Genomic DNA, 19645 nt, shown 5'->3' with positions numbered 1-19645 from the left:
GTAACGTTTTGTTAAATCTGGTGCAGCCATTTTTTAATGTAACTGCACATTGTCCTTTTAAATAAACTGAACAAATTGCAAATGAAAATGTAATGACTAAAACGACATTAAATGACTTGAAAGAACACTTCAATAAGAAAAGTTTCCACATTTGATATGTTAAATTCTACCATTCAATATTCTGATATTGACACAAACACTGGATCTGACGATGTGAAGGAATGTTGTCGATTCGATCGATATGTCAATCAATCATAACTAAACCCTGCGTAACATCGTGACTCTGTTTGTATTAAATTGTATTTATCGCACTTGTGTTCGTCCTGCTGACACGACGTCTTATTTACGTTTGATTAACCGTGAGAATTAATTTCTATTTGACATCCCAAGTTTTGCAGCCGAAATCCGACTCTCGACCAATAGGGTGACGGCAGTTGCTCTCAGTGGGCGTGACCGTGTGAACTCTTGACCAATGAGACGGCAGTAACCGTGGGAACCATCGGCAGGGCCCGCGCGGCTCGGCCAATCACGTCACCCTCCTCCGGGCGCGTGCGCGTGGAGAAAGCGCGCGCATCTTGAGGGGGGGCGGGGTGAGCACGAGCAGGGGGCAGAGAAGGGCTCGCGCGAACATGGCGGACGGAGACAGCGGGAGTGAGCGCGGAGGCTTCCAGCAGGTCCAGCGGGACCAGGACACGCAGGAACTGGCGTCCAAGAGACTCGACATCCAGAACAAGCGCTTCTACCTGGACGTGAAGCAGAACAGCAAGGGCCGCTTCATCAAGATCGCGGAGGTCGGGGCCGGAGGCTCCAAGAGCCGCCTGACGCTCTCGCTGTCAGTGGCGGCGGAGTTCCGGGACTACCTCGGGGACTTCATCGAGCACTACGCCCAGCTGGGGCCCAGCAGCCCCGAGCAGGTCGCGCAGGCGTCCGCGGGCGAGGAGGGCGGCCCGCGGCGCGCGCTCAAGTCCGAGTTCCTGGTCCGGGAGAACCGCAAGTACTACTTGGACTTGAAGGAGAACCAGAGGGGGAGGTTCCTGCGGATCCGCCAGACCGTCAACCGGGGACCTGGCTTCGGAATGGGGGGCCCCGCCGGGGGCATGTTGTCCGGACAGACCATCGCGCTGCCGGCCCAGGGCCTGATCGAGTTCCGGGACGCGCTCGCCAAACTCATCGACGACTACGGCGGCGACGACGACGAGCTGAGCGGCGGCATGTCGTCCGGCTTCAGCGAGCTGCCCGAGGGGACCTCCATCACCGTGGACTCCAAGCGCTTCTTCTTCGACGTGGGCTCCAACAAGTACGGCGTGTTCATGCGCGTGAGCGAGGTGAAGCCCAGCTACAGGAACTCTATCACGGTGCCGCTCAAGGCCTGGAGCAAGTTCGGAGGCGCCTTCAGCAGGTACGCGGAGGAGATGCGCGAGATCCAGGAGCGGCACCGGGACAAGGCCTACGAGCGCCGCGACGAGTCCGAGGGCGAGGACGTGGACGACGATTGACGCGCCGCGGGGACCCGGCCTGTGACGTCAGAGCATCAGGGGGGGCAGGTGAAGACCACGGTTCGGTTCTGAGCCAGCTGACGCGGTTCTGCGAGCCCGCGTGGATTTTCTTTTTAGTGGGTCAGGCAGCAACGTTTTTGGGAATTCCTTGGATGACAGAAGATCCAGACTCGTCCACACTCACCTGCACAGGTGCATCTTTCGACATTCGTTTTTTTTCTGTGACGTCAGCAACGTGATCCGCTACCGAACAACGTCATTTGTGCGAAGGTTCAACACTGTCGTGCGTGTGCGCGAGTCCTGAGTGCCAGCAGACTTTTTACGTCACGATGCCAACATCTGTGACGTCATGATTCACCTGCACACCTTGTGTTTCGTGCAAAAAAATTCTCTGTTGGTTTCCACTCCAGTTACTTCCCAGAATCCTCTCTGTCTGAACGACTGACGACAAACGCAAAGAAAACAAACCAGCAGAAATATTTTAACTATGAAACCTGGATTTAAAAATAAAAGCATTAATTTCTTAAACGTCATTATTTACTGCCGTGTCTGACCCAGTTCTGCGTCGGTCCAGCTGGAATCGGGTCAGAACCAGAGGCTCTGGAAGTGTCAGGAGTCTTTGTATTTTCAGTGAAGTGGTGGGGGGGGGGGATCCTACAGTGAGGCTATATTTAGTTCTGTTGCCATGAAGCAGAACCACAGCAGCCACACACACACACTCATGTTCAGACACACACGGTTCAATCAGAAGTTTATCTTTTATTTACTAAAACGATTGAAAACGTTAAATACACTGACAGGAAGTTGATCCCTCCAACATAAGAGTGTGACAGGAAGTGGACGTCTACGTCCTAAAAATTATATATTATTACTCCACTTTGCGACTCTTTTTTTTTTTTTTTTTTACATTCAGTCCTTCGTAGAAAATCAAAAGTAGAAAATAATCCTGGAACAAATGAGCAGCAACTCGCCACATAGTAACTAGTGAGGGCCGATCAGCGGCGCCCCCTGCTGGACAAGAAGACGCTTCGACGTGAACGTTGGGAATAGGTAGAGATGCCTTCTAGTGTTTGTTTCTAAAAAAGTCTAAACAACGTGTCAGTATTCAGGTTCGCTTCAACAAACAAGAAAACTGCTGTGTAACATGAAACGTACCCACGAGGACTCTCTCTCTCTCACACACACACACACTTTGGCACTCTGTCGTTACACACACACACACACACTCGCATACACTCCAGTTTGGTTCCAGCGTTCTTCAGGGAAGCTCATTACCCAAGAGCCTCCTCTTCTGTGGAGCTGTCTCGGCTGCTGCAGCCACCTGTAGTCGACCAATGAGAGGACAGCAGGAGTGAGTGGGCGGAGCTTATCGTATCATTGATGACATCATCTGAACATCACAAACTATTGTGTTCAAGAGTCGACAACGAAGAAAAGTCAAGCAGAAAGAGTTAGTGAGTGTGTGACGTGCGAGAGAAAAGTGTGCGGTTGTGAGCGTAGTGTGTGTATTTGTGCGAGTGTGCATTACCTCGCGCGCACACACACTAACAGAAGTTCTCAATGGAGTCAAAGAAAGAAGAGTGAACAGGGAAGTCTGAGCACAGGAAGAAGAAAACTTTAGTACAGCAGGAAGTGACATCACGGTCTTAATCAGAGTTAGTGGCGGAGAAGGCGGCGGGGGGTCAGAGGTCACACAGAAGGAAGCTACCTTGTGACGTGTTCCGGTCGTTGAGCAGTTTGGTCTGACTGGTCGGCACGATCTTGATCTCGGGAGGGTCCGGACTCTGGCCCACCCGCGAGGCCATCAGAGCGTTCAGGTACTGGAGACGGGTCACCTGAGCAGAGGTCATGAACACCAGACTCACTCCTTCACTCTCTCTCTCTCCGTCACTCACTCGTATGAGCTGCAGGTCAGTCAGGGCGCGGACAGTGTAGTCGGGGCAGTAGCTGGAGGGGCTCGTGGCTTCTCCGGACTCGAAGGGGTCTCGGGGCGACTGGTGCATGGACACCGGGGACTGGTGAACTGAGAGAGACACGTGGGGGGGGGTCAAGACCTTTCTTTGACCACAGGCCGCACCTCCGACTCTCACCTGAGGAGGGCAGCGTAAGTGCAGACACGCCGTAATACGTGAACGCTCCGTTCTCAAACTTCAGTCCTTCCTTCCCGATCTCGACCTCCACGCGACCCTGCAGTGAGTGGACAGTCTTGGTCACATGACACACTTAAGACCTCTGTCTGGTGTAGGAACAAGATGGAGGCGACACATACTAGGTTGCGTATTTAAAAAAAATGTAAAGATACGACACACACACAATAAAGGGGCAACGATACGATATATAGTGATACTGTAGTAACAAGGATATATGTGTAGTATTGTGGAGTACTTGACTCTGGTGTTGCAGAATTTACAGACCACATGACTCTTGATGAAGTCGTAACTGATTTCAATTGTTTTGAAAACAAAATCTGTCCAAACATCAGCTTTAAAAGCTGCTGGACTCACTGTATCCTCTCATCCTCAGTCATATCAAGGCTTCAATTGTTTGTTTAGCTGCCATCTTGCCATCTATTTTATACACACTTTTTAAAAATCCATGACAGATCCATAGTAAAAAGACATGAATTCAAAGCAACAACAATAAATTACGTATGTATGTATGTTTGTATGTATGTATGTATATATTAATCGATACAGTGCTGTTGTTTATCCCTACAGTATTGTGAAAATGAAGATTAGTTAGTTATGTGTATAAATATTTCCTTGATCCTAAAACGGATAAAACCTCTAACAATCCTCGTCGTGTGACGGGTACTGACCACTGCGCGGATCATTGTAACATTCGATTGAAGAGGTAAACTGTAGTCTGGAGAGACGACACAGTCAGAACCGGACCTACCTGCAGCAGCAGGATGAAGTAGTCCACCGGGTGGTTCCGAGTGTACAGGTAGTGGGCCGGACTGAGTCGGTTGCTGGGGTCAAAGTGCACTTCCTGGTTCACACTGGGGTGACGCAGCAGGTGGAAGAGAACCTTCTCTGACACCCGGGCGGGACTGAAGTGTTCCACCTCTGCGCACACACACACACACACACACACACATGGATGAACCGTTTACACACTTTATGAACAATCATTAGCGATTGCTTCTGTCTTTCTGCATCTCATTGGTGGAGACTGAATCACTACTTTAACGACATTAAAAAGATAACGTACACAAAATGTACTGACACACAACAGAACTGACATGTTTATACACCCACACACACGCACACACACACACACACACACACACACGCACCTCTTGACAGGAAGCGATGTGTGGCCAGCAGCAGCTGAGGCGAGGTCCTGATCTTGGGTTCTCCTTCGGGGGGTTTGAAGAGCGAGAACTCGTCGTGGCTGCAGCGAGGCTCCAGCGGAAGGTCCAGTGGGGCGAGCGGACGCTTCACCTTCCTGTCCACTGCATGGGAGGTCAGAGGTCAGACTGACTGCAAAATGTGGGCGACTGGTGGTCACTCACGGTAGCCGTCAGACTCGTCCAGGATCTCGGACTTGATGATCTCCTCTATGACGTCCTCCAGGGTGACCAGACCCAGGACCTCATAGAAGGGGTCCCCCTCCCCCTCGTTGTTGACCTTCTGGACGATGGCCATGTGGGAGTTTCCTGGAGAAGAGGTCAGAGGTCAGGTTATTCATCGTTTGTATGTTAAGCCAACCTCAGGTGAAAAAAAAAAAAGCTTGGCAAAATGTATTTGTGTGGCCCTCATGAGGTCAAAGTTCATGTCGAAACCAACCACTAGTCTCTAAATATGTAATATTTGTATGTATAATATAAGACATTTTTGCGAGTATTTGTTAAGGAAGGTCAATTTGTTTCTTTATTATCAAACAACATATAGAAGATGAATTAAGTTAAAGAAAATTTGCTTTAATTAAAAAATGTTTTGAATTATAAAAAAAAGAAGTTTAAAATAAAACAAACAACAAATGTTTGTTTGATTTAATAAAAAAATGATTGAAATAAACTTTTTGAGGATTTAATTATCCAGACATAGATGTATTTTCCACAACATATTCCAAACACAAAGCGGTGACTTCAATCAAAGAAAACCGTTTCACAGTCGTTTTATTTATTGAACTAAATGAAGTTTTGAAGTCGATATTAATTTTTTTAAAAAGATTGAAAATGTTTTTTTGGATTTAATCACTTTCTTTTAAATTGACAACACATTTGCCTCCATAATTATATCCCCTCAAAAAGATTCATGTTAATATAAAAATGTTTGATTTAAAGATTTATGCGAGATTTAGACATTTTAAAAGTTATATAAATACAAAATGATAATAATTTAAGCATATTCTGATTGATTATTTCTTACTTTATAATTTTCCCTCCTTTTATTTTTCTTTGGTGGCCCTTACAGCAGGCAGTCTTTAAATTGTGACCCTTGAGCGATTTTAATAGCCCATCACTGGTCTAGAACCTGGTCCAGTACCAGCAACAAAAACTTCAGTTTCTAAAGTTCATCTCTACTGATCGAACATTCAAGTGATCGGATCTCAGTACGAAAAACACACACCTTTCTTGAACTCCTCCAACATGGCGTCCAGCTTGGTGTCGTTGAACACGAAGTGCAGCGGGTGGTTGTAGAACTTGGTGATGGTGGTCATCGGTGTGCAGTCGTCTGGATCCACCAGAGCCAAGTCTTTGACGTACAGAATCTCCACTATGTTGGACCTGAGAGGACACACGCGTATGGAAGTACATTTAACAGCGAATATATAATTAAGACTCTGAATTAATCTACTTTTGTAGTTTGTTTTCTTTTACTACTGTTTAGTGAAGATACATATTATGTATTTATCATTATCTTATTCATAATTGTGTTTGTTTTTATGATATTTATATTATCATTTGTCCTTGATGATTATTATTTTTTCCTTTTTCTATAGTTTATGTACTAATGTGTATGAATATAATGTGTATTCACGACATTTTATATTATTTGTGAACAAATTTAAAGGTAATAAAGGTGTATTATTCAATCAAATTATGAATCAATTATAAGCATTATTCTTCCTAATAATTGAATTCAATACTGTATACATTTAGACTTTTTTTTTTTTTAATTATTGAATTAAAAAATGTGTTTCTTTATTTTCTTTCTTAAGAGTTTTGTGATCTAATTTGAATCGTTATATATCGTTATAAATAACTATTTAAAAGTAAATGGGATTTAATTAAAAACGTTTTAAATTAAATATTGAAATATTGGTATAAAATCAGAATATACCAATTAATTGTTGAATTTAAAAGCTCAGGAATTTAAAAAAAAAATTGAATTGCGAACATTTATTTACAAACTATTTAAATTAGAACAAGAAAATCTATGTGTTAAAAATGTTATTATTGATTTAAAACGTTTTCTTTTCAAATAACAAATACTACTTAAGTGCTGTGTATGTGAGCGTGTGTGTGTGCGTGTGCAGGTGTGTGTGCGTGTGCATGTGTGAGAACAGTAACATCTTCAGAGTTGATGATTATAAAATAAGGTCAAACATCTAACGCCCTTCACTGTAAAGTTCCTCAGGGTGGCGCCGCTGAGTGTCTTTGTCGTTCATTCGTTCGTACAACTCATTGACACACAAAGGTAACAGATAGTGAAGGTCAAACGAGTAAAAAACAACATCTGACCTATGACCTTTGACTGAAGGTCAAACTGGGGTCGGGGGGGATGAAGAGGTCCGACGGGCTCACCTCTCCTCCTCGTAGATGGGCACGCGGGTGTAGCCGCTCTGCATGATGTCGGACATGGTGGCGAAGTCCAGAACCACGGAGCTGGGCAGCATGAAGCAGTCCTTCAGCGGGGTCAGGATGTCCTCCACCGTCTTGCTCCGCAGCGCCCCCCGGCTGAACTCCTCCTTCACAAACTCACTGCAGCAGCAGAGCAGGCGAGGTCACGGCACAGAACCAGAACTTCAGCGTGGACCCGTCAGGACCTTCTCACGCGCTCACCTGTACGGGTCATTGACATTGGTGTGGATCATCTCCATGGCCCGCTCCCTGATGCCACACGTGCTGATGTCTCGCCTCAGGGCCAGGTCCAGGACCAGGCCCAGCGGGCAGGACAGCGGGCAGGTCAGAACCAGGCACACCTGGGCCAGCCAGGTGAGAGACGGCGCCACCTGGAAGCCGTACCCCGAACACACGATGTGAGGGACCAGCTCCGCCACCAGGAAGATGAGGATCCCGCTGGTGAAGACGGCCGAGAGAATGGAGCCCAGGGCCCGGTACAGCAGGACCCCCAGAACCGAGTGTCCCAGAACACACAGGAAGAGCAGCGAGCAGGCCTGAGGACAGAGAGAGGTTCAGTTTTGAAGATGGAGAGTGACGTTTGGACCAGGACTCACCAGGAAGTTCCCTCTCCTCCTGATGGGCTCCAGCTTCTTGGCGGCCCGCTTCTCCTCTTCGGAACCGCAGCTGTGGATGACGTAGAGCTCCACCGGGTCCAGCCACAGCAGGCTCAGGTTCACCGTCCGCAGCAGCCCACAAACCAACAACAGCACCACGACCAGAACCGCCAGACCCCAGGCAGGGATGTGGTCCGCGGGCCAAGCGCTGTCGGTGCTGACGTGGAAGCGGTCCGGGCCAGTAGAAGCCCATTCGTCTCCGGTCCGCACGCAGAGGTGGTGGTAGATCCGTGAGGCGGATCCGCTACTGGACCGAACCTCCACCGTCAGCAGCCCGCCGTGCTCCTCATCCGGGACGAAGTCCTTGGACACCGTGAAGAGGGACTCCCGGCGGTTGGACTCGAGCTCACACGGGTCCTCGGTGTCGCCCACCGCCCCCGCAGCCCCGCCGACCACTCCGGCGAAAGCCACCCAGGGAGAGCTTCCATTCAGGCTGGACCCGAACAGACGGAGCCGGAACGACGACCCGGCCGGAGCTGTGATGATGTGGCTCTTCATGAACACCGGGCCCGCCGGGTCCTCCAGCCGCAGCCCGAGGACCAGAGGCGCGCCCTGAGTACAGGCGCCGAACCCAGTCCAGGACCACAACAACACTGTCAACAATAACGGGACACCCGCCGAGCTGGCCGCCATATTGGATCTGGTCCTGGCTGCGCGCGGTCATGTGACTCCAGCACCCTCGGCGGCCCCGCCCACTCGCAGCATCTGCGGCGTTCAAGGACAGTCGGGAGACGCCGGGAGTTGTTGACAAGGATGATGCATTCAAGTCCGCAGACCCGCAAACACGCGCACACGCCGAAAAAAGGCACTTGTTTACTTCTCCGAACACTCGTTTCTTTGTAAATATTATTATAAATAACATTTTTATTAGTAGCGTCTCCATATTGAATGGTTGAATCTAAAACGATTAAACTTTATATTTTAAAATGTATTATTAAAAAGGTTTTATTCGCTTCTTTAATTTTTTAATTGTTAAAAATCGTATATTTTCAAAATAGATTAATTATTTTAACACATACCTATTGTTTGATATTAGGATCATTAAAAAATACAATTTTAAAATGTAATATTTTTTCATTCGTGGCATTTTTAATTTAAAATTGTCGGTATAATAGTAAGTAAGTAAGTCATTTTTATTTGTATAGCGCTTTTCCAGACCAGGGTCACAAAGCACTTAAACAATCAAAACAATATTCAATAAAGTATATACTTTAAAGATCAAGATAAAACTGATAACACAACAGGAGTTCCAGAAAATCAAGGAAAAGCCTGAACAAATAAAAACCAGACAATACCAAAAGATTACTGAGATACTTTATCTACTTAGTGAATATTCAAGTTACTTTCAGTCAATTATATTCTCACAACTATACCAACATTTTTATATTGTATTTAATAGGCTGCGAAAAATGTATTGAATAAGAATATCGAACTCAAAATATTCGAACAAAACTAACTCAACCTCAGACAATTTATCAGACGGCCAAGAACACAACAGTAGGACAAAAAGTGTTTATGTGTGTTTATTGCTTCACTTTCAACTCAGACATCTTCAATAAATAAAATCTGTTTTTAACGTCCTCCTGCGACGACTCACAGCTTTTAATAAATACACTTATTTGTTCAGTCACTTTCAACTACCAGACCCGGTCCAGACCAGGTGGAACATTTCAAAATAAAATCAGTTTGTTCTCTCAGCAGCAAACATCAGTGAGAGTCTGAACAAACCTGTCGTTATTGCTCTGTTCAAGTCTTCCTTTCAAGCACAAAGATGCGTCAAACTTTGTACAGGAACCAGGTGGACGGTACGACTCCACTCCGGATCAGGAACGTCCCTCACGAATCTTTATTATTATTTAGCAAAGTCGTACATCAAATAAAAATCTGAAAACACAGTGAAGAGGCTGACACCGGATAGATGGATGAATAAATGAATGGATGACTGAGTGAACGAGTGTAACAGCTGGCGGTGCTGCAAATATGGAGGACAAGAATATTTTTCCAGGTTTAGATGACGGAATAAATCGATGGATGGACAACGACTGTAACAATGCTGTAACTTAGTTTCGGTCACGGGGGCGCTAAAGTGCTGGAGATGTCAGACGTCTTGTGCTTGAACTGGATCATCTCTCAGATTGTTCAAATGAAAGTTCAACTCTGCTGCTGACATAAATATATTTCAGTCTATGTTGAAGAAAATAAACTCTACTCAGGACTCTGACCGAAGTAGCCACCATGCTAGCAGCACAGTCTGTACACAGGAAGTGCTCGAGGTTTCCCTGGTTTGAAGTGCAACGATTTGTAAACTACATCTTCGGCTAAAGCGGGAGCGAACGCGGGGAGAAGACATGCGATGGAAAGTTGGGTTAAATATCGACAAACTCGGTCGACCAGGACGAGTCAATCCTTCACCTGGTCGGACGTTCATTAACTTTCTCTTCATGACATGGAAACTCTGGCTGGTTAAATATAAAGCTAGCCAGTGAGTTAGCATGCTAACACCCCCGTCCACGGCTGCAACAATCTGTTCAGTGTCAATCCTCAAAGTTCAGAGGTCGCACCAACACAACGTCAGATTTAATGTCGACTAATGATCATCAAAGTCCTGCTTTCATGTCACGCTGGGTCGTCACGTCATGACATTTCAACCACTTTTTATGTTTCTCAGGTCGGTAGACGTGACGTGGTCAGGGGTCTCAAACTCAACTGGCTGGGGGGCCAGCAGGAGTCTTGTGAAGACTGGGTCACCCGTTGGAAAGGTCTTTGACAAATTCAATTTATATTTATTTGTTTAATATTAAACATATTTTTGCGTGTGTGGTTAAACTATGAATTTGGGCAAATTTATCTAATTTACTAGTTATTTTATTGTATTACTCTGTTCCATTTAAACTTTATAATTAAATTAATATATATGATCTGACGTTAGGAGTCCCTTGCTCTGCCTGCACTCATAAAGTTTGAGACCCCTGCCCCACAGGTCCACCATGAGAACGATTGTTAACCGGCCACAGAACAGCAACATCTCGACGTGAAGGTGCGTTTGTTAATGTTTCTGTGTCGTTTGTAAATAAAGATTTGGACTGTTGAATAAATGCGTCGGTATATTTACTGCTACGAGTTACTAGCTTCAGCCGTTCGGCTATAGCTTTCAGCACATCTTTCTTCTGTTAAGGCTAACACAGCACCGTCGCGCTGCTCGGAACGATCACCGGTACCGCTCCATTCTGGACCCGGGAGCACCAGAGTACGGCGCCCCCACCAGCCAGCTACGAGAATTAAGACGCCGCCACGACGCTTGTGCAAAACATCTGGACCAAACTGGCGGAGATGAGCGGCCATCTTCCTCCGGAGCAGCACGTCAAGTATTAGCAAGTTAAAACTCTTGCGACAGGTTTTGGACTATTCAGGTTTTTGCACAAACGAACCCAAATCAGGCGCTTAAAGGAAACAAACAAACAAACATCAGCGCTTCTGCCGTCACAGTGTTCCAAACGTTGCGTCTGGTCTCCTCCCAGAGTCTCGCACAACTTCACAGTGGCAAAGTTACCAAAAAACTAATTACAGTTTGTTCAAACCTGAAAAGGTCAAAGGTTATTGAACCTTCATGTTCCCTCCCGTTGGGCTCTGTTGATGAGGACCATGCAGGATGAAGAAGGGTCACAAGGTGGCGCTCTGGTCAGGAGAGCAGGGGCCGAACAGTAGGTGGCGCTGTGGGTCAGATGGTGCTCTCCGTGTGTGTGTGGCTGATGGTGTGGACCTGGGTCTGCGGTCCGGAACCGCTGGGCCGCCGAGGACCGGCACAGTTCTGCTGATCCCCGAGCAGCGTGGTGGTCTCCCCAACGCTGTTCTCAGAGTCGACAGAAGGAGGCGACGGCGGGGTCTTTGAGCTTGTTTGCGGGGCGACTATGGTCTGTGGGAGGGGGGTCTGGGTCCCAGGACAGGCCTGTGGCAAAGGCTGACTCGGTCGGCGACAAGACGACGGCGCGATCCTGCCACCAGGGGGCGGCACCTGTTGTTTGATGGGAGGCGTGGCCAAAGGCCCTGGCGGGGTGATGGGGGGCACCGGGTTAGACAAGTCCAAGCGGACGGTACTGCCCTCTGGTGACTGAGGAGAACTGTCCAGACGAGACGCCAGCAGGCCGTTCTGGTACTGCGAGCGAGTGATCTGGATAGAAGAGGAGGGTCAGACACCAGTCGCCCTCTAGTGGTCACACACGGAGGCTGGATATGCGTTACCTTGACGAACTGCAGGTCGGTCAGCGCTCTGACGCAGAAGTCGGGAACATACTGGAAGGGGGTTCCTGGGATCTGGCTGTTGCTCCCCCCCACGGACCCCCCCTCAGGAGCACGCTCAGTGCAGCTCAGAGACGCAGAACGATTGAGGTTTCCTCCGTGAGAAGGAGAGCGGAACTCTGGAGAGAGAGAGCAGTGAGAAGAAACTCATGCACACACACACACACACACATGCACACACACACACAAACACACACACACACACATGCACACACACACACAAACACACGCACACACATGCACATGCACACACACACACTAAAAAACACACACACAGTAACACATGCACACATGCACACATGCACACATGCACACATTCCCACACACTAACAAACACACACACACACACAGTAACACATTCACACACATTCACACACACTAACAAACACACACGCACACACACACACAGTAACACATGCACACACACACACACACACTAACAAGCACACACACACACACACACAGTAACACATTCACACACACTAACAAACACACACACACACACAGTAACACATGCACACACACTAACAAACACATACATACACACACACAGTAACACATGCACACACATTCACACACACTGACAAACACACACACACACACACACACATTCACACATGCACAAATGCACACACACTCACACAGACAAACACACACATGCACACACATATTCACACTCACACACACAGACAAACACATATATACACACACACAAATGCATAGACATACATACACATTTGCACACACACACAAACAACATACACACATAGTCATGTGCATAAAGATTTACACTCATGCACACACTCGCACGCACCACAAACGCACACACACAAACATGCTGTAAACTCACACAGACATGCAAGCATACATACACACAAACCAAGACGCGCACATGCATGGACAGAAATACAAAAATCCTGCACACACACAAAGACATGTGTACACACGCACACACACACACACACACACACACAGTGAGGACGCTCAGATGATGACGGTGAACATGACAGTGTGAGATGAAGGTCACACATGAGGAGACAGAGACGGTGATTGGTTGTGATGTCACAGAGAGGCGGGGCTGTCAGGTGTCAGTCACAGGAAGTGTTTCTCACTTCATCATCAGATGCTTCTTAATCTCTAGTCGCTATGGAAATAATCTCAGTCGTCTGTGAGACATTCTGAGCGGAGCCTCCTGAAGACTTCAGTGATGACGTCAAAGTTTTGCAGTTTGAAGCAGCGAAAAACATTAGTGGGTGAGTGAACCCTTTACCCCCTTTCTTCCTTATCTCCTCCTCTCCTCCCTCACTTTCCTTTCCTCCTATTCTCCCTATTTTCCTTCCTTATCTCCTCCTCCTCTCCTTACTTCCTTCCTCCCTCACTTTCCTTTCCTCCTCTTTTCCCTCTTTTCCTTCCTTATCTCCTCCTCCTCTCCTTATTTCCTTCCTCCCTCACTTTCCTTTCCTCCTCTTTTCCCTCTTTTCCTTCCTTATCTCCTCCCCCTCTCCTTACTTCCTTCCTCCCTCACTTTCCTTTCCTCCTCTTTTCCCTATTTTCCTTCCTTATCTCCTCCTCCTCTCCTCACTACCTTCCTCCCTTACTTTCCTTTCCTCCTATTCTCCCTCTTTTCCTTCCTTATCTCCTCCTCCACTCCTTACTTCCCTCTCCCTCACTTTCCCTTCATTCTCTCCTCTTTCTATATTTTCCTTCCTTATCTACTCCTCCTCTCCTCACTACCTTCCTCCTTCACTTTCCTTTCCTCCTCTTATCCCTCTTTTCCTTCCTTATCTCCTCCTCCACTCCTTACTACCTACCTCCCTCACTTTTCTTTCCTCCCCTTCTCCCTCTTTTCCTTCCTTATCTCCTCCTCCTCTCCTTACTCCCTCCCTCCCTCACTTTCCTTTCCTCCTCTTTTCCCTCTTTTCCTTCCTTATCTCCTCCTCCACTCCTTACTACCTTCCTCCCTCACTTTCCTTTCCTCCTCTTCTCCCTCTTTTCCTTCCTTATGCTTATGCTTTTCTCCTCCTTTCCTTTTCACCTCCTTTCATTTCCTCTAACTTTCTGCATCCTCTCCTCTCGGGCAGAGGAGCGTTCACGATGAACTGTGAAGCCTCCTGTGCACAGATGATGATGATGATGAAGGTGAGAGTCCACAGACCTCCAAGCAAGAGGTCTTGTTGGGGGTGCGTGGACCACAGATTGCACAAGAGAACCCCCCCAACGAGACCCCGGTTCTTTTACCTGGGAAGCGAGAGAAGACAGAAAACCTCTTAAGAGAGAGACGTCGAGGTGGGGGGGAGGCCACCGAGGGGGAGAGAGGGGGGGTGACGGCTGAGGGACAGAGAGACAGAGAGGTCGTTGTCAGTCTGAGAGAACCTGCACATGCAGCGAGCGTCCAGCAGGGGGCTCCAGATCTCAGAGGAGCCGCAGCGGTTACATCATCATCAGTGTGTGTTGACATGAAGTCAGGGGGGATCAGTGACACACCTGCAGGGGTCAGTGGCGTCATGTGACTGAAGTGGTCACATGAATGATTGACAAGTGGGCGAGGGAGGCGTCGGGTGACCTTCAGTGTCCTCGAGCTGCAGACTGGTCTAAGCTGCTGTCTTTAGCACTAAAGCCTCTTGACTTGTGGGGCAGCTTTACTCGCGGTGACATCACTGACGCTGACCTTTGACCCCCTCCTCAACTCAAACCGTCACACATCGGAACTGCTTTTTAGCTTTACCTTTTGTGTGTTTATCAATTTTTGTGCGAGAGTGTGTGTGTAACGAGAGTGTGTGTCTCTCACCCAGTGTGGGTGTGTTCAGAGCCATCACGCCATAGTACGAGAACGCTCCCGTTTCAAACTTCATGTTTTCGGTTCCAGCCTCGACCTCAACTCGACCCTGGAACACACACACAAACACACACACACACAATACATACGCACGCGTTAGTTTGTGTTTCACTTGTGTGTCTCCAGTAACACTTGCTGGCATCAAATAAATATGAGATAGTTCCTGCAGTGTCTCTTTACACATACACACACGGACACACATGTCGCCATGACGACCAGCACGAGTGAGTGACACCTGCAAGATGAGGATGAAGTAGTCCACAGGTTTTCCTCGCAGGTACAGGAAGTGATGCGGCGAGCGCTTGTCGTTGTCGTTGAACTTCACTTCCTGGATGACGTCGGGGTGTCGCAGAATCCTCAACAGAACCTTCTCCGTGATCTGAAATGGACTGAAGAGACTCACCTCTAACACACATGAATACACACACATATGGACACACACGTGGACACACACACACACACACACACACATGGACACACACATACAAACACTGTATTTAGGATCAACTTGTATTTGTTTATAATTAATTAACTACAGTCTATATGTGTGTGTGTGTGTGTGTGTGTGTGTGTGTCTGTGTCTGGGAGTGACGGTAAGTGGCGGTGACAGAGGCCTGAATGATGGTGTGTTAATCCACCTGTGGCGAGGAAGCGATGAGCCGCCAGCATGAGCTGAGGAGAGATCTTGACGTTACTGTCGCCGTCGTGTTTGAACGCTGAGAAGTCTCGTTTGCTTTTGTTAGGATCCACTTTCTTCCTGTTCCTGTTGTCAGCTGCAGTCACATGACACACAAGTCATACACAATGTTACTAGACGTTACTACAGTATATTACTACCCTAAATCACTTGACTACGTTATTATAAAGATACTACACACTAGTACAACACTATATCACTACACCATATAATTACAAAATGATATTACACTTATAAAAAACTACATTACTAAAAAGATACGACACACTTATAAAACACTATATTACTAAAAATAATATTACACACTTATACAACACTATATTACTACAAAATAATACTACACACTAATATAACACTATATTACTACAAAAATAATACAACACTTTATCACTACACTAGATTACTTCAAAATAATCCTACACACTTATAAAACATTACATTATTAAAAAGATACTACACGCTTATAAAACACTATATTAATAAAAATAATACTTCACACTTATACAACACTATATTACTACAAAATAATACTACCCAATAAAGCAACACTTTATCACTGCACTATATTACTACAAAATAATACTACACAATAATATAACACTATAATACTACAAAAATAATACTGCACGCTATTTAAACACTATTTTAATAAAAAATAATACTACACAATAATACAACACTTTATCACTACACTATATTACTAAAAAATAATACTACACACTATTTAAACACTATATTAATAAAAAAGAATACTACACAATAATATAACACTTTATCACCACACTATTACTACACTTTAACACCACACTACATAATTACAATATAATACTACACTACATTAATTCACATGAATACTACGCATTATTAAAAGAACAATTATTACACAGAATTATCACATATTCATACTAAAATATATTAATTCACAAAAATACAAAACTTTATAACAACTCAATAATTGAATGCATCTTTATGTGTGTGTGTGTGTGCATGTGAGTGTGTGTGTGTGTGTGTGTGTGTGAGAGTCTTACTGTAGAGGTCAGACTCGTCCAGGATCTCAGACTTAATGATCTCCTCTATGACGTCCTCCAGGGTGACCAGACCCAGGACCTCATAGAAGGGGTCTCCCTCCCCCTCGTTGTTGACCTTCTGGACGATGGCCAGATGAGACTTGCCTGCGGAGAGATCATGTAAAGGTCACGACCCCGTCTGTGCAAAACAATGATCTGAGTTCTCTTGTCAAACAATGATTGTTGATGTTGACATGGTATTATCATCACCACCTTAATCCTCACCATCACCATCATCATCATCACCACCTTCATCATCACCTTCATCCTCTTCATCCTCATCATAATCATCACCTTCATCATCATCATCTTCGTCATCCCCTTTATCCTCATCATCACCACCTACATTATCATCAATATCATCATCAACATCTTCATCATCACCTTCATCATCATCATCATCATAATCATCATCATCATCATCACCTTCATCATCACCTTCATCCTCTTCATCCTCATCATAATCATCACCTTCATCATCATCATCTTCATCATCCCCTTTATCCTCATCATCCTCATCATCATCACCACCTACATTATCATCAATATCATCATCAACATTTTCATCATCACCTTCATCATCATCATCATCATCACTTTCATCATCATCATCACCACCTACATTATCATCAATATCATCATCAACATTTTGATTATCATCATCATCATGATGAGGATGACCTCATCAACATCATCATCACCTTCATCATCATGACCTTCATACTCATCAACATAACCACCTTCATCATCATCACCATCACCTTCATCCTCAACAACACCATGACCTTCATTATCACCTTCATCCTAATCATCACTATCATCATGGGGTAAGGAGGTGAAGGAAGGAGAAAGTAAAAGGGAGGGAAGGTAAAGGGGTGAGAAGGTGACGGAATTAAAGTTGTAATAGAAACAGATTTCTTTGATGTTGTCGTCAAGGTAACGTTATCTTGTTGTCAGTCGAGTGTTTGATCCTCACTAAACATGGGCTGACAACAGTAATCCTGTGCGCCTGAACGCACCTCAGTTGATCACAATGATCATGTCACGATTAGACGATCATTAGTTGATCAAGTTCCAATCCCCAGAGCGAGTCACATGACTCTCTACGACCAGTCACAGCAGCTCCCTCTGACAAACATTCCACTGATCAATGGTATCGACCGACACAAGCCATGTCAGAGGTCATATGACTGTCAGTCAGAATCTACTTCAGTGTAGCTCGGTTGTCATGGTTACGATGGTCAAGTTTGTCGTCATGCCAACACTCTCATTGTTGACAAATACAAACACACCTTTCTTGAACTCCTCCAACATGGCGTCCAGCTTGGTGTCGTGGAACACGAAGTGGACCGGGTGGTTGTAAAACTTGGTGATGGTCTTCAGGGTGGTGCAGTCGTCCGGGTCCACGAAGGCCAGGTCCTTGACGTACAGGATGTCCACGATGTTGGAGCGCTCGTCGTCGTAGACCGGGATCCGGGTGTAGCCGCTCTCCATGATCTCGGACATGGTGTTGAAGTCCAGGACGGCGTCCGCCTGGATCATGAAGCAGTTGTTCAGCGGCGTCATCACGTCCTCCACCGTCTTGGTCCGCAGCTCCAGCGCCCCCTGGATCATGTTGAGTTCCTCCTTCACCAGGTCGTTGTAAGGCTCCGTCACCTTCAGCATCTCCACCAGCTTCTCCCGGTTGTACACGGTGCCGATCTCCTGACCCAGCAGGACGTCCAGCAGCTTGCTGACGGGGAAGGAGACCGGGAAGGTGAGGAGCATGAAGAACTTGGTGAGCACGATGGTGTTGGCGCCCACGGCCAGCCCGTGTCTGGAGCACAAGGCCTGGGGGACGATCTCGCCGAAGATGACGATGCCGATGGTGGAGGCCACCACGGCGCCCAGCCCGGACCCGATCAGGTCGTCCAGCAGGATGGTGAGCGTGGTGTTGACCAGGACGTTCCCCAGCAGGAGCGAGCACAGCAGGTAGTTCCCTTTGCTCCGGATGGGCTCGATCTTGCGCGCGTACTTCATCTCCTTCTCGGTGCCGCAGCTCTGCACGATGCGCAGCTCCATGGGGTCCAGAGCCATCAGGCCCAGGTTCAGGCCGCTGAACATGCCGGACAGAACCAGCAGGCAGCAGATGAGGATGTACTCCAGCCACAGGGGCAGCAGCGACTTCTTCTCCTCCACCACCAGCACGCGCCCATCACTGTCCCCCAGCAGCTCCCACGCGGCTCCGTCCGCGCGGCGCGTGCACAGCGCGTACTCCTTCCGCGGCTCGCTCTTGCGCAGCGGCTTGACGTGCACGGCGATGACCCCGGAGGTCCCGCCGCTGCTCACGTTCATGAAGCTGCCCACGCTGATGTCCTTGGTGAAGTCCACGCAGGTCCTCTCCATCCCCGCGCGCGCCGCCGCCGCCACCGCCTCCTCCTCCCCACCCGCCGCCGCCGTCTCCTCCGGGTCCTCCGCCCCGCGCGCGTCCATCATCTCGGTGAAGCGGATCTGGGTCCAGGCGCCGGGGTGGAGCTGCAGCCCGTAGAAGCGCAGCAGCACCGAGCTCTCCTCCGTCACCTGGAGGACGCCGTCGTCGGTGGTCGTGGCGGGCTTGTCGCTGCGCTCCAGCCGCATGCCGAGCACCCGGCTCCCCTCGCCGGACCCCCCGGAGGAGGCCGCGGTGTCGGTCCGGCCGCCCACGGCGCTCCACAGACAGATGATGACGGTGAGGACGCAACCCTGCTGCCCGCTCCATTCTGTCGCCATGTTGCTTTCGCTGGCGACAGCAGGCGCTGACGTCATT

At 47.4% G+C, this 19645-nt stretch overlaps 3 protein-coding genes across 4 annotated transcripts; 1 reads left to right on the top strand and 2 right to left on the bottom strand.

Moving 5' to 3' along the window:
- Window positions 1-614: 614 nt before the first annotated feature.
- purbb (purine-rich element binding protein Bb) lies at window positions 615-2024 on the top strand. Its single transcript, XM_087790877.1, has one exon. It carries the CDS (start codon window positions 630-632, stop codon window positions 1494-1496), a length of 867 nt encoding a protein of 288 aa, XP_087647003.1. The 5' UTR covers window positions 615-629; the 3' UTR covers window positions 1497-2024.
- A 211-nt stretch (window positions 2025-2235) lies between these two features.
- cnnm3 (cyclin and CBS domain divalent metal cation transport mediator 3) lies at window positions 2236-8627 on the bottom strand. Of its 2 annotated transcripts, XM_087790874.1 has the most exons (12): window positions 7905-8607; window positions 7510-7844; window positions 7252-7428; window positions 6074-6231; window positions 5014-5157; window positions 4795-4953; window positions 4395-4564; window positions 3587-3683; window positions 3392-3519; window positions 3205-3331; window positions 3025-3090; window positions 2236-2817 (listed from the first exon to the last, which is right to left on the bottom strand). In XM_087790874.1, the coding sequence occupies exons 1-11, from the start codon at window positions 8595-8597 to the stop codon at window positions 3041-3043; spliced, it is 2238 nt and encodes a 745-aa protein (XP_087647000.1). In that variant the 5' UTR covers window positions 8598-8607; the 3' UTR covers window positions 2236-2817; window positions 3025-3040. The 2 variants fall into 2 exon arrangements, with proteins under 2 accessions (XP_087647000.1, XP_087647002.1); XM_087790876.1 differs by lacking the exon at window positions 3025-3090 and having other exon boundaries at window positions 7905-8627.
- A 1414-nt stretch (window positions 8628-10041) lies between these two features.
- cnnm4a (cyclin and CBS domain divalent metal cation transport mediator 4a) lies at window positions 10042-19645 on the bottom strand. Its single transcript, XM_087790873.1, is given in 10 exon segments — window positions 10042-12132; window positions 12204-12379; window positions 14499-14588; window positions 15049-15145; window positions 15332-15501; window positions 15735-15869; window positions 16822-16965; window positions 18153-19264; window positions 19266-19324; window positions 19327-19645. Coding segments are annotated over 10 exon segments (2751 nt in total). The 5' UTR covers window position 19645; the 3' UTR covers window positions 10042-11682.

This window comes from Callionymus lyra, chromosome 5 (genome assembly GCF_982586985.1).
Source record: "Callionymus lyra chromosome 5, fCalLyr1.hap1.1, whole genome shotgun sequence".
Classification (NCBI taxonomy): domain Eukaryota; kingdom Metazoa; phylum Chordata; class Actinopteri; order Syngnathiformes; family Callionymidae; genus Callionymus; species Callionymus lyra.
The sequence above is the reverse complement of the archived record's forward strand: the minus strand, read 5'-3'. Positions and strand labels throughout refer to the sequence as shown.